This window comes from Poecile atricapillus, chromosome 4 (assembly GCF_030490865.1).
Source record: "Poecile atricapillus isolate bPoeAtr1 chromosome 4, bPoeAtr1.hap1, whole genome shotgun sequence".
Lineage (NCBI taxonomy): Eukaryota > Metazoa > Chordata > Aves > Passeriformes > Paridae > Poecile > Poecile atricapillus.
The window spans coordinates 10,800,499-10,822,298 of NC_081252.1; the positions used below are offsets into that span (position 1 = coordinate 10,800,499).

The 21,800-nt window shown below is 37.9% G+C and overlaps 1 protein-coding gene across 3 annotated transcripts; it reads left to right on the top strand.

Annotated features, from left to right (window-relative positions):
- The first annotated feature begins 218 nt into the window (after window positions 1–218).
- On the top strand, window positions 219–20,085 carry ABHD18 (abhydrolase domain containing 18). Of its 3 annotated transcripts, none has more exons than XM_058838705.1 (14): window positions 219–372; window positions 2,400–2,545; window positions 3,371–3,479; window positions 6,026–6,110; window positions 6,462–6,562; window positions 8,272–8,350; window positions 8,438–8,532; window positions 9,032–9,049; window positions 10,905–11,043; window positions 12,787–12,876; window positions 13,150–13,251; window positions 14,125–14,503; window positions 16,534–16,696; window positions 17,328–20,085. In XM_058838705.1, exons 3-14 carry the CDS (start codon window positions 3,388–3,390, stop codon window positions 17,377–17,379), a joined length of 1,395 nt encoding a protein of 464 aa, XP_058694688.1. In that variant the 5' UTR covers window positions 219–372; window positions 2,400–2,545; window positions 3,371–3,387; the 3' UTR covers window positions 17,380–20,085. The 3 variants fall into 3 exon arrangements, with proteins under 3 accessions (XP_058694688.1, XP_058694689.1, XP_058694690.1); XM_058838706.1 differs by having other exon boundaries at window positions 238–379; XM_058838707.1 differs by lacking the exons at window positions 219–372; window positions 2,400–2,545; window positions 3,371–3,479; window positions 6,026–6,110 and adding an exon at window positions 7,894–8,015.
- The last annotated feature ends 1,715 nt before the right edge of the window (window positions 20,086–21,800 follow it).

Below are 21,800 nucleotides of genomic sequence, written 5' to 3' on the forward strand. Positions count from 1 at the left end.
GGGCGCCCGAGCGCTCGCGCGCGCTACCGCCCGTCCGCCGCTGGGGGGCGCTGCCGGCCGGGGCCGAGCGGAGCGGCGCGCGCGACGCGGAGGGGCGGGGCAAGGCGGGGCGGGTCACGCGCGCGGCGGGACGAGGGGGGGGCGGGGTCGGCCTCCTCCCGCGCGCGCGCGCGCGAGCGCGCCCCACGCCTGAGCGCCCCGCGCGCGCGCACGCGCGCTCGCCAGGCCCGCGCGCGTGAGGCGCGTCCCGTCCCGTCCGTCCCGTCCCGCCCTTCGCCCTCCCCTTCTCCCCCTCCTCCTCCTCCTCTTCTTCCTCCTCCGCTTCCCGCTCCTGCCCTCCCATGTGGTGCCTCAGCACCGGCAACGCTTCGGGTGAGCGGTGGGTGACCTTCGTGGGCCGGGCCGGGCCGTGGCGCCCGCTCAGGGAGCGGCGGTGGCGCTGCCAGAGCGGCTCCCCCTCACGGCATTGCCCGGCCCCGGGGCCGGGCTCGGGGCGCCGGGGCGAGCTGAGGGGGTCGGAGGGGCCGCGGTGGCCGTGTCCTGCATGGGGGGCTGTTCCTGCTGGGGCAGCGCCGGGTCCCGCTGGGGCAGGCTTGGAGCGGGGGATGGCAGAGATTTGGGATCGGGGATCCCACCTGCCCCCTGCGAGTGGTCGGGTCAGGTTTGCAGGGAGCTGCTCGCAGCCCTGCTTTAGGCCCCGTTGTTTATCCTCCGGCTCCTGCGTGTCCATCCCGTTTTGTGGAGTGGCTGTGGGGCTTGTGTCTGCCTTGCCGTCACTTCTTTGTGATTTCTTTGATTTCTAAGCAGCCATATCTTCTATCAGAAAAGGAACTGGCATTAATTTAAGAGAGGGTTTTTAAATAGAGAGGGAGGGTAGGGAAGTTGACAACTCCGCCTTCTAAAACAGAGCCTCCGTGTTTTTTTCAGGTTGGCTGCTGGGTGGGAGCTTTTTCATATCCATGTATAGAATAGAATCTACACTGGACCTTGAGTGAAGTCCTCGTGTACTTTCCAGGGGTGTTTTTCTTGTAACTGAAGCTGTTTGCACGGATAAAAAGCAATCGCTGACCTTTTATGTGTTGGATTTTGAATGAATTAATATGTCTGATTCTATGTTTCTTTTTAGCGTGCTTTTGTATCTGCTTGCAGTTTCCATTCACAGGTCACGTTATGTAAAGATTTCTGTTTTAACAATGTATTCATTCAGGATTCATAACACAGATCCTGCCTCTTGGGCCACACAGCTCCACAGCATCGTTATCAGGTCACTGCTTCCAGCTGACCTGTCTCACAGTGGGATCGGGATGTGGCATGTATGCTGTCAAGTGGAGGAAATCAAGTTTCGTTCTGAAACCGCCTTTCCTGATTCTTTCATGCATTTCAAATCCTCACTGCTGAAATACTTCTGTTAAAAAATAAATAACCCTAAATAAAACTTCAGCCTCCAGCACTTGGATTTGCCTTTGCTGGCATTAAAGTGTTAGTAATTGTCTTGCCATGTAGGCATGGATGGGCAGTGACTGAAGCATGTCCTGCTGTTTTGTTAAAGAGATTCAGTAGGGGCCATTCTCCCAATTTTTTTATCTCAGTGGTATTTCTGAGAAGTTCTATGCAGCATACTTCACATACTAGGGAATGTTTTTTTAAAAAATTATTTTAGTGTTTCCTGTACTCTTTCCAGTAGTGCTTTTATCTTGATTCTGATTAATTGAAATATCCTGAGTTATTTCAGAGTCTCTATTCCATCAATGAAGCAGACAAGAGGATGAAACAACACTTTTGCTTCAATCAATATTACATTAAAATATAATGTCCTTGCCTAGAAAGTTGTTTTGGCACTCCCTTGGTGCAGCAGAGAGCTTGTCAGGACAGACTTTGGCCTAAAAGCAAAATCTACATCTTCATGTTTTTAAAATAAAGCATCCCCACTATGACTTTCTGCTCATTTAATGTATTTATTTTTACCCTGTAGTGGCTGAACCATCTTAGAGCCATCATGGCTTTCTAGCATGCTTGTTCTAAAATTCAAGTGTCTATAACTTCTGTTTTGATAGTAATTTATTCTAGGTGTTAAAGAGTTCTCCTTTATTTTTGTGTACTGATTCTTAAATATTGGCTTTCTGGAAGTGTACATGAATGTTTTTGTTAATCTGACCACTATTTTGACCTGTTAGAGTCAAACAAGTTTCTTTTTGAAAATGACCATATTGGAGTGTGGCAGAATAAGTGGTTTTGGATGAAAATGAAATTTCAAAAAAAACATAAATTAAATTACACTATTTCGAAGTGCGATGAGATTATTGAGTACATTTAGTATGGAAGGATCTGAAAATGCTAGAAAATGCCTGAAGTAAATTTACTAACCAAGTGTTTGATAATTAAATCTGTTATTTTCTTAGGTATACACAGATCCTGGACTATATTTTTAATTGAGTAACCTGTATCCTGCTAACCAAGAAACCAGATCTAAATTCTCCTTTTTAGTACTTGGTTGTTGTTTTCTTCCTCATTGGAAGGGCTCAGCAGTGGCTCTCTCTTCACTTCAGTAAGTGTTGCTTTGAAAATAATACTCAGCTTGCCTAAAATCTCATTAGATTTAGCTCTATTTGAGCTGGTGTATTTGTTGAAAGAAATTATCCTGGCAAGGATTTTGGGGGTGTGGTTTCTTTCCAGAAAGGAGTGGGAGAAGCATCACTTTGAAGACTGTAAGAAATAGCAGAATTGGAAAGGAACAGATAAAATTATGTTTAGGATATATGTTTAATACACCAATGAAGGCAAGATTACAAAAATAAGCTTTCTCTGCGACAGTGACTGGGATGACATTCTTTCCCTCCTCTTCCTCCCTTCTTCCTCCTTCTCTCTCACTCCTTCTCTCTCTCATTCTCTCCATTAAGAATGTGAAGAGATGAAGTCTTCTAGTGGTTTAAACCCAAACATTGTTTCAAGCTTCCATTCTGAGGTGTGTTTATGACAGCTCACATTCTCTGAAGAGTTTTGCCATGGTAGCTCTGTTGAGAGGACAGAGATCAGCGCTGTCTGCAAACTGCAAGTGCAGTTAGGACTGGTTGAAGATGTAGTTTGGATGTAGCCCCGATATGCCTCTTCAGCTGGCTTATCATCAGTGGTGTAATGAATAGCTGGTTTTAATTAGCATTTTAAATTCCTACATGTTGTATCAACTGCCTTTATATTTTGCTTAAAATGAAAAGAGTTGACCTGAATAGCAAGGTTAATTTTCTTGGAATACATTAGATGGCTTTTCCTTAATGCAGAAATCAGAACAAGAAACCACTTTGTGTTAAAATCAATGAATTTGCCACTCTCCCAGACTTTAACTGCCTTGTTTTTACCTCTGCTTTTTCCCTAGATGACAGTGTGCTGCTAATGGGTGTAAGTAAATTAGATGTCTTGTACCGAAAGCTTCTCCTCACTAAACTTTTCATCAGAGGATGGGGAAAGCCCGAGGATCTGAAAAGGTGACTTGTTAAAAAGTAACAGCATAAATTATATGTTACATTAAAAGAAAAACCCAACCCTTGAAGTAGCAACACTAATTGCTGTCTTGTTTTTAAAATATAAAAAGTGTTTAAATTGGTTCTATTCAAGAAATCATATGTTTCTATACCAAGGGAGTAACAGGATTTAAAAGAAGTCTTAAAAGGATTTCCAATTTTTTTTCTAAGATGCTTTTCTTGAGAGAATGCCTGAGTTTCCAACTATATTTTTACTTGTGTTTTTCTGATGGCATATGTCAAGCAGCATCTCTGGAAGTGTTTTCTAAAAACAAAACTTGATGAATTTCTGGAGAAGAATTGTTTCTGTTTAACATTAACATGTTTAACATGGTATCTTTCTGTAACTTCCTAATCAGTTTTAAAAGTGTAAGATTTAATCACAAGTTTCACTCACAGCCCAAAGTAGTAAACTCTTTCTTTTTAGATGTCTTGAAAATAAGAAAAAAAAAAAAAGTTTTTAAGCATTTGATTATTTTTTATTAATTACTATTGAGATTAATACCTGGCAGCTGAGCACTTATATTTCTTAAGTATAAAATTGAAATGACTATATATATTCTGTATTGTGCAGTATTTAAATAGGAAATTATAAACCTGCATTTAATAAGCTCACTCTTATGTATATGAAAATCAATAAAGAAAACTTGGAAAACTACTGAAATAAAATTTCAGTGCACTGGATGGCAGTAGAGTTTTATGGGAGTTTGTTTATTTGTTTTTTAAGTCCATGTGAAAGATCTGATCTGGAAATGGCGCTTGGATTGCTTTGTGTGTCTGTCTTCAGTTGATTTTTTCTCTTAAGTAGCAGACTTTCCTTTGATTGGAATAGCCAAAAATGGTGGGGTTTGTTTTGATTGCAGCATTTCTGTATTCTATTCCATGTGTATATCCAAAATGGGATGTTTTAATGTTATCAAAACCCTCTATTTTAAAAACCTTTGGGTTCTTGGTGAGACACAGTGAAGTTTCAGTGTCCCATTTCCCTCCAGTGCAAGTCATCTTCGTACAGGGAGCCTCTGACTGCTCACCAGTGCAAGGCTTGCCTGGGCTCTGGAGGATGATCACACTCACACCAAATGGCACTAAAGTTGTGTTGCTGGTGGTAACAGAGATACCAGCTACAGTTCCTCCTTCTTCATTCAGGGAAAAAAACCCTCTCCCACCAGATCAAAAATGGTGGGGGAAGCAGGAGGCAAGCTTGCTGGTCTGCAAAGGGGGAGAAAGTTTTGTTCTGTGTGTTGCCCCTGACTGGATGAAGATGAGCTGTTCCCCAGCAGCCTGGCTTCACCTGGATGAAGAAGGAAGAATACTGCCTCCTCCTGACTGCTCGCACTGGCTTGTTGGGAGGAGGGTTTTTATTTTTGTTTGTTAACTCATCGCTGTGAAGCTCCATTATTAAGTTACTAAATGTTTTATACTTCAGGTATTATCTGAGATTGAATGGCAGACTACTCTGCCTAATCTGAAATTATGTGTGCATACCTTTGTGTGATGAATGTCAATATCCTAACTCTTTGTCCTCAACTCATTAGCAAAGGTTGAAATTCCTCAGTAGAGGCAAGATTTAGCCTTCAGTATCCACCTAACTATAGAAAAAATACATAAATGCAGTAATTTTAGAAGATTTATAGTCAAAACATCTCTGTTTAGCTTACCCTCCATGCTCAAATCTTTACCCTTACTTTCTCAGAAATACTTAATGCACTTGTTGTTTTCTATAAGAAAAACAAAGGTTATAAAGTAGAGCTATTTCTTCTGTGGTGATAAACTGGATTTTCTTTCCATTCTTTGGGTTTTCTGTGGTGTTGGGGAGGTGAACAGGTCATTCCTCTGTACTTTTCGCTCAAAACTCTTCTATCTTTTCAGGTAAAGTCTGTATTTATGAGCACAGAAATGAGCAAGTTATGAACTATTTAAGATTGAAAGGGCCAATTTGAGGGCATCAAGTCAAAATCCCTGTTCAAAATGAGGCTGACTTCTTTGTTTCTTCAAGTCACTTGGCACTTCATTCACTTCAAAGGCACTTCATCCCTTGAGGATGAAGGTCTTTTATAGTTTTCCTGGGCTATTTTTTCATGTGCTTAACTGTGAAAGCAATCTTTCACTTTGTTCCTGGAGGGATTTCTTACACTGCAGCACACAATCATTGCCTCTTAAGTGTTCATGTCCTTCAGTAATCCTGTCCTCTCACTGTACACCTCTGAGAAGAGTTTTGTTTCAGTTACTCTGTGTAGCTCTGCAGCCCATTTAAGTAGCAGAAGAAAGCAACCAGATTTGCCCCTTAGCCTTCTGTTTCCCAGCAAGGTACCAGAAACTTTTTTTTTTTAACTTAGAAGCATCCTATGGTAGCTACCTACTCTATGGTGGCCTGATTGATCTGTAAATGCAAATCTATCTTCATAAATTTTCTTTGTGGCTTACTTTAGCTCCTGAAATTTTATAAAAATATGTCTCTTCTTTTTTTTAGATTAAAAGTTGAATCTTCTCTACTTGTTTCCTTTCAACAGAATATTTGAATTCAGAAAGATTATTGGAAACAGGGAAAAATGCCAGACGCTTGTTTCGAAAGATTACCCAGTGTTCATTGACAAGGTACTTAAAAGCAAGAGATCATGTGATTTAACTGCATTTATTTTCCTGTGGGTATATAGAGGTGAAATAACTTGGTACTTAACGCCAGGCCACTTTAATAGGCTACTAGAAGAGAATGGAAGGAAATAGAGACTAAAGCAGTGCCTGTACAGATACTGTTTTTTTTCTTTTTTTCCCAGTAGTACAGTAGTTGGGCAGTGAGATGTCAAATGTAGAAACAAAAAATGTTCAAAACTTAGTCTGTGTTATCGAATGTATTTAAAATGGGACAGCATTGCATCTTTCTTTGATTCCTGTAAAAGGTTAAAGACTGACATAATATTTATTTCTATTGTCCCATTTTTTCTGCAGGTTGAGGGGCAATCAGACTGTAAAATCCTTGAGGGGCACTTCATTTCCCCCTTGGCTCATTGTGTCCCAGGTATCCTGCCAGTTGAATCTCTTGTAGCAAGGTAAGAGAAACCAAGAGGTATTTCTGAAATTAGTACTGCAGAGAAGTAAAGTAACGGTCTGTAAGTAGTTTTATTGTGCAACTAATTGATTGTAATGTAAACAATCTGTTAAATCTTATTCATGTGATATGTGATAGTTCAATCTATGTATTAAATAAAAAATCCACTACCAAAATATTACTTTTTGATTTGGTTGGGTGGTGTTTTAGTTGTTGTTGTTGTTGTTTTGGTTGTTTTTTGGTTTTTTGTTTGGGTTTTTTGGTTTTTTTTTTTTTAGTTTTGTTTGGGTTTTTTTTTGTTTTTTAAGCATAGAAATCATATTGCACAAAGCTGTGGAATACCCTGAGTCTTTTGAATTATTAGTTTATTTTTTTCCAAATGAGGGGGATGCTGGAAATAAAAAACCAGTAGTTATTGTTTTATATGTAGCAGGAGAAGCTGTTTATGTCAAAGAATATTATGTTGTATTTGAAGGAGCCATTCCATTGAATCCAAAAATCTTGTGTCTGTGATAAAATAGCAAGCTTATTTTATTGTAGCCAGAGAAATTGGTTCTTTTCTTACTTGGCAAACAGAAAAAAACCAAAACAACGACAACAAGCATTCTCACAGAAAGCTGGAGGCTCCCTAACAATGCTGGTTTCACACTAACATTTCTTTGCAGATGAGGAGTGGGTTTGCAAAGGGAGCATAATTTCTGTTTGCTTTTAGTTTTGAGCTGAACTGTCATGCTGAATTTTTTTTCCCAGACTTTGTTTGTTTAATAGCATAAACAAAAGTTTGTCAGCTCAAGTTGATACGGAAGTTGTAAATTTTGTCAGTAATACTGGTTGGTGTTTTTATATGTGTGCTCAAGCATGTAAAATTAAGGGATGTGAGAAAAAGGCTGATAGTCAAGAAATTAGTTCTGTTCCACCTCTCTACTGGCTAGAGAAACTGTTAACATTATCAAACTAATTAGTGCCATACTGGAAAATACAATGTGCTCACTATTTCCTTTTCTATGTTCTGTTTTGCTTTGTAGCCAAGTTATGATAATTGTTACTTTGGCCAGTATTGTGACAGGTTCGAAAAGCTGTACAAATTTCCCTCAAGATGGTATGAATGCATTTGCTGAAGTGTAACACTCTCGTAGGTAACAGTGCTCCATCTTGTGGGGAAAATTGTGGTGGCTCAGAAACGATTTTTTTTTCAGTAGTTTAAACTGTAAATAAGTAGCAGCAGAAGACATAAATTGAATGATATTGAGTGTATAGAATAATTTCATGGTTTGTATGTTGGGGTTTTGATGTGTTTTTTTATTTATTGCTCATCTTAATCTTCAATTTCAGCTGTTGTGCCTTCAGGAGAAAAATAGCAATGATGCCTAGGAGAACTGGACATGCTTGTTTAGGCTGCTCTTTATCTGAAGTTCCATTTCTCCACTCTGCAAAGTTTAAATTGTGATGATGAGGTAGTAGTCTTTTTTAGGAACATGATCTTTCATCTTGGCTCCTTTTCTTGTTTGGCCTTTCTTCTGTCCTACTTTCAGATTCCTTTGTTTGCTGAATGCGTTCATGAAAAATGATGTTGCTGAATTGCTGGCAGTTTGCCTGCACGGGTTACAAATAATTATGTTGTTTTGGTTTTAGTTTTTTAATTAATTTCTCTTGATACAGTTTGTTAATAGATATTCTTACTCTGCTAAAATAGGTGTTCATTTCTCATAGATTTCAGTTCATCATACCCAGAAGATGGAACGGCAAGCACAGACCTGTGTGCATTCATTTAGCAGGCACTGGAGACCATGTGAGTGTGTAAAATGTAAAATTGTTATGGAGAAATTCAATCATCAAATTTTGTCTTACCTATATTGTTTGTGCACCCTATCTTTAGCACTTCTGGAGAAGACGCACGTTAATGGCGCGGCCGATGATCAAAGAAGCCTGTATGGCTTCCCTGTTGCTAGAAAATCCTTACTATATCCTTTTGTGGAAAACACAGTAGTTGTTCCTAATGTCCTCTCTGGGAGGTAGAAGAGTTACCACACTTGTAAAATACCAGCTTTCTGGTACCCAGTGGGTAGAAGCCAAGAGAGTATGACTGCTATGTGAAACACAGTTCTATGGTACCTCAGGTAACTTCTGAGAAACTTGCTCTTATCACTTCAGATTTGGGTGGGTTTTTAAAAAAACGGTTCAGTTTTGTTCTGTCATCTTGTATAACAGTATTATTCTGTTTCATTAAATAGGATCTCGAGTTACACTTTTTTCCTACCCATATATCTGACAAAAGTAAAATGTTGCAAACTGCATCATTGAAATGGGTTTAATTTAATTAGGTGACAGTTTAAACTTGTGAGTTTAAGTTCTAAATTTCTAAATTCATGCTATTTATGCATATTATTTATTTAATTTTTTTTTTTTAAATGGCCAGTTTTTATAAACCTTTTTTAACTTTCTTTAACTGGAGTCTTTTACATGGTTGTAGAAAACCTAAGGATCAATTGTAAGTATTCCTGTTACATTTATAGATACCATGTTTTTAATACTGCTTTTCTTTTTTTCTCTTTCGAGCCAAAAGTTGTCTAAACTTTGATAGCTTATTAAGAAAAAAAACATTTCAAAAACCACTTGTAACCTGCCAATGTGAAATTATCTGCTCTTTGCTAAACTGATTTGGGTGCTGTGTTAGGAGATCTCAAGGATCAGGAAAGTTTGCACAAGATGAACTTGCAGTATGGAGTGAGATGCAAACATCTTGTGTCAGTACAAGTCAGGGCTGTTTTATTTTCCTGACTCACAGCTGCATGACAAGTGCTGCTGTTACATTTCAATCAGCTCTGAATAATCTTTCCTCAGATAGCATATTTCCATTATAATTGCTAGGATTTTGCTTTTCTGAGATCTTTTAAGGATTTACAGGCATACAAATAGATCTAGCGTTGATTAGCTATTAGTCAGGACACTGTGCAATATTCAGTATTTTATAGGATTTGTTTCTTCAGTCAGTTTCTTAAATTGGAATTTGGAAGCCTAATTAGGCAGTCTTGGTTTTTTACTTTTTACATTTTCCAAACCACAGACATATTATCAGAATTAAACAGGATATGTGTCTGAGGCAAAGCTTTTAGTCTCTCAATGTTTTTGAAAGTCCAAATATGAGTTGGAGTTTTATTCCTTTTCAATCCTAACTTGGACATTTAACATGACTAGAAGACACAGGTGTTTTTTGTAAGATTATAGGAAAGTGACAGGAGAAAGCACGTGCTGGAGTACATCCATTGGCAGGTTAATTTCCAGTTATGGGTAATCTGATGCAGAAGAATAAATTAAATGACTGTTCTTAGTTGTTCAGTGTGTCAGGATTGTTTCAAGGCAGGGCAGTGCTCAGTCTAATACCCCAACAGGTGATTGTCACTCTCCAGTACAGGGTTACACAGTGCCAGTGAAACAGGTGACAGTGTTCAATAAATACAGCAGCTGCAGAAGGCTGAGGAGTCTCACAAAGCTGTAGGAAAAAATTACATTAGGCTGTAAATGCTGCTCTGCAGCAGCTATGTTCATTTCTGTCATTTCTGTGTGACTTCACAGTGAGCTTTGTCCTTGTGCTTCAGAGTGTCACAAATATGATGGTGGCATGCTGGCAGGAGAGGCCAGGAGCCTTTTGTAACCTGGCTGTGGTACTGAAAATACTCAGTCCCCCTCTCCAGGTTAGAGGTCTATTATTTTTAGAGTCACTCTGACAGCTCAGCCAAATAGATTTCTACTTCTTTTGTGTGTCTTCTGTGTTTTAGTGCTTTGCAGTACACTGCCTGAGTTTCTCAATACCATGACAAACTTCCCACATTACAGTTTCAGTCTTACAATGACACTGATGAGTGCTTCCAAAGCTGACATACTGATTGCTCTTCATATGTTGTGTGCAATTTTACAATGATGTAAAACAGGTAAATGAGAAAACAAAAATATATATACTTGTTTCTGCAAATGAGATAGGGTATGCTTAGGACTGTATATTTTTGATTCTATTTCTAAAATATCTGTGACAACTTCACAGGACAAAATATTGCTACTAATGAGATGCTAATGTTGGTAATTGTTTCCAAAAGACCAAGCTGTCAGTCATTTTACACTAAAAGCATAGGCAGGTGTCTATTTCTAGTCCTCATTTGTATGAAAAATTACAAGTGCCAGAAAATCTGGGCTTGTTTTTTCCTCCTGTTGAATCAACGGGAGTCCAGCTCCAGAATTCTGTGGGATTGTGATGAAGCTGTGTATAAAAGTATGTATAGAATGATAAGAACTGTCAGAGTCTAATCTTAGAAAATAAACCCTCTATTTTCCTTTTCTGGGGAGAAAAGACGGTCATGTTTAAAAAATGTCTCGGACCTGTTTGTGATGGGAGGAGCTCTAATTCTAGAATCGGCAGCTCTTTTGCACTGGCTAGAGAGAGAAGGCTATGGACCACTAGGGATGACTGGAATATCCATGGGAGGACATGTAAGCTTTTATATCTCCTGTTCAGTAATTTTTGTTTTAACTTCTCATTTGATTATGTAGCATACGGAAATAATTTGTTTTACAGTGTTGATCTCAGAAGTGCTTTAAAATAAACACTTAGAGTCATGAGAAACAAATTGTTGGCAATTCTCATGTTCTCTTGTGCTGAATTAGTATAATCCTTAATATGTACTGACAAATCATAGAGCCCTTTGTCAGCCATCTCCCAGCAGGCTTAATAAGAATATAAACTTCTCACATAATTGTTTTTTTTTCCACAAGGGTGGGGGGCAGAAATGTTTGCTGAAAGAAAGTCTGCACTGATCGATTGCTAATTCTCCCTCTTTTCCTCTTTTCTTCTTGCTTAAACCTTTGTGTTTTAATGCATTGTGTGAAATACCCCTTCTTTGTAGGCATGTTGTAATTGAGGTGACTTTTGGTGTCAGTGATCATTGGTACTGATCAGAGATTTCTGTGGTGAGGTGGATAACATTTTCTGTGTGACACTGTGCGTACTCAAACTAAACCAGCAGTGTAGCACTAAGGTGCTTGAAAGACTAATACACAGTTAAAATGTTACTGCTTGTGTCTCTGCAGATTATCACAGCTCTGTGAGACACAGGTGCAAAGCTTATTAGAACAACATCCTTTGTTTGTTAGGAGCTCAGTAAATAATCTTGGTAATGGTAGTGTTTTATAACTGTATAATGGCAGAGTTTTATAACTGTAAATGTCATGAATGTACAGAGCACCTTTGGTTTACGTCAACATCACCCTGCTGAATCTTTCACAGTTTTTTCACAGAAACTTCTGTGAAAAAAGTGATATGTGATGTTGATATAGATGTGTTTTACAATGGAAGGTTGTAAGCATTGATTCAGTTTTACTAAAGGGGAAAGAGTTCTACTGGAGAGAATCAGAACACAGACGTGTGGTGTTCTTGTAACTTATTAATAAAAATAATTAGAGTAGAGCAATAGTTCAGTTGCATAAATCCATTTATTAGAACATCTAGAACAGACACGAGGTGTTTCATATTACTAAAATAAAACTTGTCAAGAACATACCATTCAGGGAACTTCTGTACATCAAACTTACTTGCTCTGTTTTTTTCTGGGATAAACAGAATAGTCACAAAAACATGTTCTGAGAACTGTTGCAAAAGTAATAATTCAAACTTAAGGGACAGAAAAAGAGTGTGCTTAACATTGCAAATTACTTCTTCAAATTTTGTTTCCTTTATACAAATTTTGAAAGTATAGAATTTTAAATAGTCCTTCTCATAGATTGCCTCTGTTTTGCCTTGAAATAAACTTGCAAGAGCTTGGTGGAAAGTTATAGAAGTTATAGAAGTTTATGATTTTAAACAACTAATAGTTTGTATCTGTTTTTATAATTACAATTATTATAATGATAATTAATGGATTGCAAATATAATTAATTGAATTGTAATTGTAATTAATGGAATATTTAGTAAACATTCTACTGGGAACCCTTATAACCAAATCCCATTCAACCTTGAAATGAGCAACCTTTCCAGACGAATGTTTATTTTTTAAAAAATCACTGGAGACCAGATAATAACTTCTAAATAGGTGAAAGTCTATCCAGCTGCCACAGTCCTTAACTCTCTGGCACCACATGTTTCATAAATACCATGTAAACAAAGAAAGTGAAGATGAGAGAGTTTTACCATATTGTGAATCCAATATCAAAATGTGTAATAAATGTCTTTGATTCTAGATGGCTTCACTGGCAGTGACAAACTGGCCTAAACCATTGCCACTGATTCCATGTCTTTCCTGGTCCACAGCCTCTGCAGTCTTCACTACGGTAATTAACAAATTACAAAATAATTTTTCTGTTAATATATTAGATTATAATCAAAAATATAAGCTAAAATATTTGGGCTGGCCACAAGGGAGGTGGGATTCCATGTCCTGTGTTATAATATGTGCTTGTGCTTTGATTGCAATAATTCTGAGGGCTGTCCGGGAATGCAATTCCACTGAAAAAATCAGGAGAGGAACGGGTCAATTTCCTGTATGTATCATTATTTTAGAATGACCTCTGGGTTTTACTTGTGTATTGAATTTATCATCTCAGGGTGTGCTGAGTAAGGCAGTGAACTGGAGAGAGCTGGAGAAACAGTATTTTACACAAACTGTGTATGAAGAGGAAATCATTCAAATGCTTGAATATTGTGGAGTAAGTATGGTTTATTCCACCTGTCTGCTAATATTTACATGTGCAAATAATGTAACTTCTTCTTACTTCCACTAAAAGTAGACAATTGGTAGCTGGAACATACTGCCACATTGTTTCTTTATGCTTTGATAAATTTAGTCTTTAAAGGAAAAACCTGAGACACAAAAGTAATTATTTTGGTTGCATAATGAGTTTAAAGTGTAGCTCTTGCTACAAGTTTTTCCTTTGATCACAGTGTAATCTACAACATGAAATGTATTCAATCAAAATTCTGATAAATACCTTTTTCTTTCCCCTCTAAGATTCTTTTCTTTGTGATAGTTTTTTTCCTAATACCTCACAGCAGGAGAAGAGGAGCTGGTGTGCAGATAGTTGTTACTTGGGCACTTGCCATTTTTAAGTCACAAACACTCCAGCAACACTGCTGGAGAAGACAAAATGAAAAGAAGAAACATTTTTCAAGATGTTCAGCTTGTGTCTCCCTAGTATTTAGAGACTGTCAGTTTTTCAGTCCTAAACATATGCTCATTTTTCTACTATTATTATTATTATTATTATTACTATATCATTTAAGTTTAAATGACTGTAATTACAAACTCAGAGTTTAATACAGAAAGAAAAGCAATTATTTATATCACAAGCTTCTGTATATGTAAGTACCTCCTGCAATTTTTTTAACTGACAGAAACATAGAATGAAATTCTCAAGAGGTTATGATGATCAGGATTTAACTGAAAGACCTGCAAGCTGAAAATAGAAGTGAGCAGTGCTGGTAGTGTCTTTTTTTATTTTTATTTTAATTATGAGTTCATCTTCAAAATGAAATTAGCCAACTGGTTTAAGGGAGAACCCTTAATTGTTGTCTTGTTTTAGACGGATTCTTTCAAGATGGGACAAGACTTTGTCAAGAACTTCCCTGACAGTGTGGACAGTCTGGCGGACATGGACGTGACTTCCAGAATATTCAGCTTTGAGTCCTTGAATGACTCTGTATCCAAGGAATCTGTTCACAGCTTTGCCACAAATAGAAGTGCTCTAAGTGCCTCTTCAGAAAGACTCTTAATGCAAGATGCTCCTAAAATGCAGTGCATAAATCAAACCTTTTCCACCAGTAGTAGTAGCAATAAAAACTTAACCAGCCCACAAGGACACAGGATAAATACAAGGAGAAGGAGTGACACTTTACAGAGAGAATCCTTAATGTTCATGAAGGGAGTAATGGATGAATGTACCCACGTAGCTAACTTCCCAGGTATGTATCTCTTTGTTTCAATGTGCACTTTGGAAAGCTGAATAAAATACAGTGGGGGGAAAGGTATTTTCTTCGTTCTCCAAGTGTAAAGTTGCTGGCACCTTTGCTGAAATATGGAAATATTGTGAGCATTATTCCATAGCGTCTATTTACTACTCCATTTACTAATTGTTTTTCTGTTCCTTCTTGATGGCCAACTAAAGACAAAGTCAATTAAAAATTTGCTTCTCTGTATCTTTGCACATTTTTCTCCTCTGCCTTGCTGTGTCTTTTTTTCAGATATGAGTTAGTGCAAATTTGTATTATGTAAAGGAAAAAAACCACCTGTATGATGTGAGTAATACCCAGGTCTAATTAATCTTAATTAATCTGCTAATAAGGTTTTTCAAGCAGAAATCTTATACTGACTTCAGATAAAAGGTAGCCTGCATAGCTGAGCACCAGGCTTGAATGGTATTGCCAGTAAAAACATTTTGGGGGTCCTTCTGTGCTGGTGCAGGCTGGTGAATACTGTTTCCCGGGCAGGCATAGCATATAGGGGGAGCTGTAGTCCAGCATTCCTGGGAGTTCTGGACAAACCCTTTCCAGCAATGCAAACAAGTGATTGCTTCCTAGAGCCGCCTTAAAAGGTTCTGCTGGAGTAGGGGCTCGGAATTCCTTTTGTGGCAGTTCATGGTTTGGCTGTGCATGAACCTGCTGAAGGCATCTCCTACAGCATGCTTTGACTTCAGACAGCGTTGTCGTTTAGTGTCAAAGCTTTCTTGATACTGAGCCCTCGTGCCACCTCATTTCTTAGTTCTGTCATTTGGTACTCCATTGGTTCAAGTGTTTTAAATTTAAATAAATGTTTAAAATAAAGGAAACATGCAATAAAAGGAAACTACACTAGTGTAGATTCTTCCACTGCTAGCCAGAGATACTTTGTGATGAAAACCGGTGAAGTGCTTTCCTTAAAGCTTTTTAAGTTATTTCAGTAGACAGGAAAAGCCTGTAAGTTTTATTCTATGTACAGACTTTCTTGTTTATCTAGACTTACCCAGGTATCACTTAGCTAAGCACTGACCTTTCTTGGAACTTAAAAGGATCTGTGATCCCTCTGCACTTGTCAAAGTGATGGAGTTCATTGTGTCAATAGTCTCCCAGGTCTTGTCATTCTCTGGGGGACTTTGAATCCCCTCCCAGAGTATCCTTGGAGTGAGGCCAGAGAGGAGCTTCAGAAAATCTGCCTAATTCTCAGATTTCATGGCAAATTGAATGGAAGACTTGAATTTATCTTAGCATTGCATATTCTCTATATAAGATTTAGTATGAAAGAAGGCAGTGTTTACATTATTTGTGACACCCCACTGGCAGACATCTTGGCTGGTCACTCTTTAACATATCACATATTTTCTTTTTGAAGGGAGAAATGTTCTGTGTTCAACATAATTTTGGTGCTATTTTTCTCAACATCATAATGGTGTTATTCCTGCTAGTAATCTGATTGGTGCAGTTCTGATTATGAGCAATAAATATGTATAACAATATGTTGGGATTTTTATGTTGCATGTAAACCATGTTGGAAACAAAAAAGAAAGTGAACATAGGCTGTACTTTCTGACCTCTTGTATCAAAAGTTGTCTTTTTTCCTCCTTGAAGGGGGAAAAAAATCTATGAAACGTCTATTTTGTTGAATTTCATACTTCTTTTTGCCCAATAAAAAGGATATCAACGAACTGACATGAATGCTCTAGAGTTTTGTTGATGAGAGGACAGAGAATTCTCTTGTCAACTTCACAAGTCTTTGAGGAATTTCTGCTCTAGGCATGAGAAGGATAAGGGTTAGTTTGTTTTTCTAATGATGGCCTCACTACTGTAACATTAAAAACCAGATAAATTCTGCTGGAGACTTTAGAACGTGTAATTTTATTAAAGCATCAAATAATTTAATTTCTTTTTGGTGAAAATAGCATTTTGACAACAGAAATCTCGGCTGTTGTGTTTCTGTTTCTTACCACAGATGAATGCAGTTTTGCTTTGTTTTCCTTTAGTTCCAGTTGACCCAAGTTTAATCATAGTAGTACAAGCCAAGGAGGATGCGTACATTCCGCGCACCGGCGTGCGCAGCCTCCAGGAGATCTGGCCGGGGTGTGAAATCAGGTATCTGGATGGAGGTCATGTCAGTGCCTACCTCTTCAAACAAGGACTTTTCAGGTAAGGTGAACAGAAAAGTTTAAATTTAAATTTTAGATTTAATCAAAATGAAAGCTTGACTGTAAATAAGTAGTAGTTGCATGAATTCGTACCTTAGTAATATTAGGCATTGATTTCCTAAAGACATTTATGTGAATCAGTTTTATGAGTGCAGTTCTGTAGTTTTCAAAAAGTTAAATACTTGTGCTGTTGGTTTTAAAATACAAGGAATTAGGAAGACTATACACACCATTTAGGAAGTCTAAGCAACAACATAAAAGAATAGCGCTATGTCAGGTTAATGTATGCTAAGCAGTATTTCAGTGCTATTTAAAACAATTGCTCAAAAATTTCAAGCTATGCATGTCTCTGATGTGTTTGAGTAGAAAACTCCAAATCCATCTACGTTTTCACTTGCATTAAAGTTGGAAAACTGTCCCACTCATTCCTGAAATGTAAATATATTACTAGATTGAGGTGAGAGATCCCAGAAATAAAGGAAGGAGAAAATACCACCTGATACCGCATTTTTATTGAGCTCTGTTTTGAAATTGTGATGATAGCTTTGTAGATATATTTGTAAATATATGGAAAGACGCCACTTACATCTGCCCTTTCCCAAATGATACAAATTCTCTTTTCCCGGTTTCAGACAAGCGATTTACGATGCGTTTGACCGCTTCCTCCAGAAATACACCATGTGATCTTTCTAATGCATTCAGACTGATCTCATTTGTAATTCAGCTTACTGGAACTCATGTTTGGAAAACAAGCCTCTTGTAGTGTTGAGCAGATGGTCACTGACTATTGTAGGTAACAATTACCAGAAGTGGTAAAGTACCAGCATTGCTTTCATTTCAACCCAGTGCCATTCTGACACAGCTGCTTCAGCATTACCTGAGGAAAAAACATCAGCAGCATTTGTCAGTGCATGAGTGGTTCATGTACTTCATGTCCAATCAGATTGTGTGTTTCTTCAATTCTGAATAAATTCTGAATTGTGTGTCAGTAGAAAACAGACCAATCAAGTATTGGAAGAATGTAAAATGTGCTGTGGGGCTAAGCTGCTCTCTTGTGTTTAGTGTAGTTTTGGTTCGTTCCAGATACCTCGGTTACCTCTTATTTCCTCATGGCCTTGCTGTTCCTATTGTGTTGTACCGTGGCTTTGCCAGCACTCAGCCTCTTGTGTTTGTCACTGCTTTTCTCTTCAATTATGAATTGAAAATGAGCCTTAGCAGAAGGCTCAGCACCACATCTTGCAGAGAGAGACTTTGACAATTCAAGAAAAAGTGAGAGAGAGACGTTTTCATTCAATACATCCGTGAAGTTTTCCTGACACTGAATTAAACCGTGCCATTACAGAAGGATCATGTAGCATTCATCAGCCAGGTTCACTAAACTGGAATAAGTGAAAATCAAGTGTCTGGTAATTAATTGTTTACATTTATTCAGTTGGATAACATAAGCTTCCAGATTTCTTTTTCTTTAATGGAATGATAGACGAAATAGAAATATTATCATTTTACTTTCTAAGCACTGGCTGATTCTAAGCGGTTAAACTGACAGCAGATTATATGGTGCTATAAAGACCTGTTGGAAATACTTCAACAGATGTCCTTTCTAAAGTGCACTCAGCACTGATATGCAAAATACACTTGCACTGTATAATTTAAAAGATACGTGAGACTAAAGGTTATTGAAACAGTTAGTTTTGCTCCTTGTTTTTCAACACTTGTCTTTTTTAATCAGATGGAAAATAAAGAAACTTGGATTTTGAATGCATTTAAGAAAATCCCAAGTCTGTTCTTTCCTCTTTTGGGATCAAAAATGCCAACAAATTACAGTAGAATAAAAGGTTGTCATGTACCAACTGTGTGGGTATCTCTCCACTTTTTTTTTTTTTTTTTTTTGTGGTACTCTCCTAATACATTCTTTTAAAACCAATTTGCAGAGAAGTTGAGAACTGAAACACTTCAGTATTTAGTACAGTCCACAACCAAGATTACTCTGAAACAAACAGAAAACTCCAGCCATTTCTCAGGATGTGTGACCTCTGCATCTTTCCAGTCAAGCACTTTTGATCTCCGTGGTTACTGTAAAGGTTTTTAGCAGGCAGAGTATGAAGGAAACAAAGCTCAGTTTACATATTCTCTTGAATTTTAATCAGGTAGACAGGACTAGTAACTGAAGAAATCATGGTTCAATTGAAAATCAGGTGTGTTCAGATAAAACGGAAGAGCAGCAATTTTCAATAACCCAAATGATGTAACATACAAATTCACTGAAAATACAGAAGAGGTTCTATTCTGTTAAATTGCTTCTTTCAAGCAGTTTTTCATCATTTCCTTGGACAGCATTGGTTTTGTATACAGGGAGCCAGTGTGAAGTGACTAGCACATATAAACACCAAATATTTGGAGGGTTTGAAATGAAATATTAGTAAATTTGCAAATTTAAAATGGAAGTCTTGACTAATGTACTAAAAGATTCACTGCGTTTACGAGCATATTCATCAACTAAGAGTGCTTTACCAGAGCACTGTCTGCTGTTCAGCAGCTTTTGTAGCTCTCACATTTTAAATGTAATTGTGTGCTTTGTGTCCTGCATCTGTTGCAGCTATGAGAAAGACAGATAACTGGTGGCAAGGGAAAGGGCTTGAATAAATGCAAGAGAGAAAAGACAGATTTTGTAAAGGCCAGGAGTAAGCACAAAAAAAAATCAACTCTGCTACAAAGTATAACATGCCAAAGTAAATATTTTCAAAGCGCACAATACCGGGAATTACACAACTGATGGGAACTCTGCATCCTGAGGTTGGTGTCCCGATGGTATTACTAACAAGGTTTGACTTACCAAAAGGGCACAGAAGGATGTTTAGGCTAATAGCACTCCTGCTGTGAGAATGTCTTTGGGGACAAATGCTGCTCCTGGTTCTGAGAGTGTCTTTTGGGACAAGCAGTGAAAGACCGGCTTCTGACAAGAATAAGGAATCGCACTTTGCTCAGTAACTGAAGTTGCCAAATGTGAAAGCCCAGTAAGCATTATTTAAGAAATTTCTCAGGTTAGAATAACAAAAAAAGGAAAAATGAGCTCAGTGGTCTGTTTCTGCCAGTTATCAGACATAGGGAGCTGGTCTGTGAAGGGGGTAGTCTTGCTGTGTACGTGTTTTTAACTCTTGAAAAATCAACTTTTTAAATAATATTTTAAGGTTAAATCCTAAGAAAGTATAAATAATCCATTTTGATGTTAAATAAGAATGTGGTTTTAATCCAGGAGTTGCATGAGAGAAATATTGTAATAAGGTTTCTTCTGTGTAACAGGTAAGCCATTCTCTATGTCTTAAATTTATTGTAAAACTGGCCTTGGTAATTTTTTGGTTTTAAATTTTTTCAATAAAAGTCCTAAAAACATTTAGGTGTGAGGGTTTGGTTTTTTCGCTCTCTTGTTAACAGGTGTTCAAAATGCATCCCACTGTCATCCTGTAATCCTTTCTGTTCCTACTAGAGCTGTAACAGGAGGAGAGCAGGTAATCTTCAGGACATGATAAAAGCTTCACACAACAAACACTGGTGCTGCTTTGATGTTTTTCTACATGCCTAGAAACCTGGTAAAGAAAATAAGCTTGTATCAGCTAATTAAGATACCACCATGATTCCAGTTTTACACTTGCCAGTGCAGGACATATCTAATAATGGAGCTGTTTCTAATTCTTTCTCCAAGGCCAATAAAACTCCCCAAATAACTCAAAAGGAACCACTCAGGAATATATATATATATAATTTTTTTCTTCAGCAAGGATAGATCACTTGTGTTTTATTATTCCAAAAAGTCTGCAGAAAGGAAACACTATATAAAGGAATGGAGTCTTGCTGCTTTTTCTTACTTCTTGAATATTTTATTATTTACATTTGCTTCTTGAATTCTTTCTTACCTCTGGAATGTCAAATGCCTGTAATGGAGATACTCTGTAAACAGTAGAAAAGTGAAAATCCTTGAATCATCAGAATACTACTTTTGCTTGATAGCTGCTAACACTTTGAGGCAGGTTTTTTTTTTGCTTGTTTTATCTTAATTGTTTCTGTCTTGTGCGTTTTTTTAGATTTTTTTTTTTAAATGTTGCTCTGAATTGCAATTGGTTGGGCAGGGGAGTTTCTTTATCTCAGACCGTCAGGTTCCCTGCCACCATGGCAGTAGTGATAAGTTAGACAGTATGGAAAGGAGCTTTTTGCAGCCACGTAATTCCTCCTGAATTTTTACCCTATAGGAGTAAAATGCTGCTATTCCGTGCAGTCCTGGAATTTGCAGTGTTCCTTGGTAGGCTTGGTTGCTTCCACACAAGATAAAACATGAGCATTGAAACATAAATAAGAATTGTTCTTCTCTTGGTTTCATTTGGTGTAAATAAGACGCTTTTCCAATCATGAGCTTTTTAAGTACCGTGTTCCAGAAGGAAGGAGAGTTTTGCCTGAGGAGCCTGACTCGCACTGCTAGACAGTAACAAGGAGGATGATACAAGTGGACAACATGTGAAGGATGATCCTAGCAACTGTAAAAGCTTTTAGTATCCTCTTCAGCCCCAGTCCGTCCAACAAAGTCTGCAGGAAGCTCCCCCCTGCAGAGTTAGCAAAGCAGGTATGGACAAAAACTTCTCAGGTGCCACATAACTGACCAACTTTAGTGCTTTTCTGCCCCCCACGTAATTAGCCTTTAATTAGTTTCCTGCTTTTTTCCTGCTCTGTTCAGGTTCCTGCACTGTAGTATTCCTAAAATCCCAGCTGGCCTACTCCTCTGCTTCCTTATCTTCTAAAACTTGTATGGGAAAAAGAGGAAACAAGAGGTTAATCCTCTTCTTACCTGTGACTTAGGTAGGGCCTCTTTAGTTTCATATCACTCTTAACTTCTGCTTAACTTCAGAGCTCGGGAGACCAAATAAAAGAAAATGGAAACTGTTTTAGTATGACTGATTCTCCTTTTTTTCAGGAATGTATGCAGTTAGCACCTCCTTGATTAGTAAATGTATGGCATCCAAAAAAATAATCAAACTCTTGGTATTGAAGAAAAATGCCTCTAAGGGTTTGAAGACTTGCTGTAATTTTAATCATTCTACCTTTTTTTTGTCTTTATT

Coding starts and splice junctions, on each gene's coding strand:
- ABHD18 (XM_058838705.1), top strand. CDS start 3,388: ATGGGTGTAAGTAAATTAGATGTCTTGTACCGAAAGCTTCTCCTCACT. Junction 11,044..12,786: donor GAATATCCATGGGAGGACAT/GTAAGCTTTTAT, acceptor CTTTGATTCTAG/ATGGCTTCACTGGCAGTGAC. Junction 14,504..16,533: donor CCACGTAGCTAACTTCCCAG/GTATGTATCTCT, acceptor GTTTTCCTTTAG/TTCCAGTTGACCCAAGTTTA.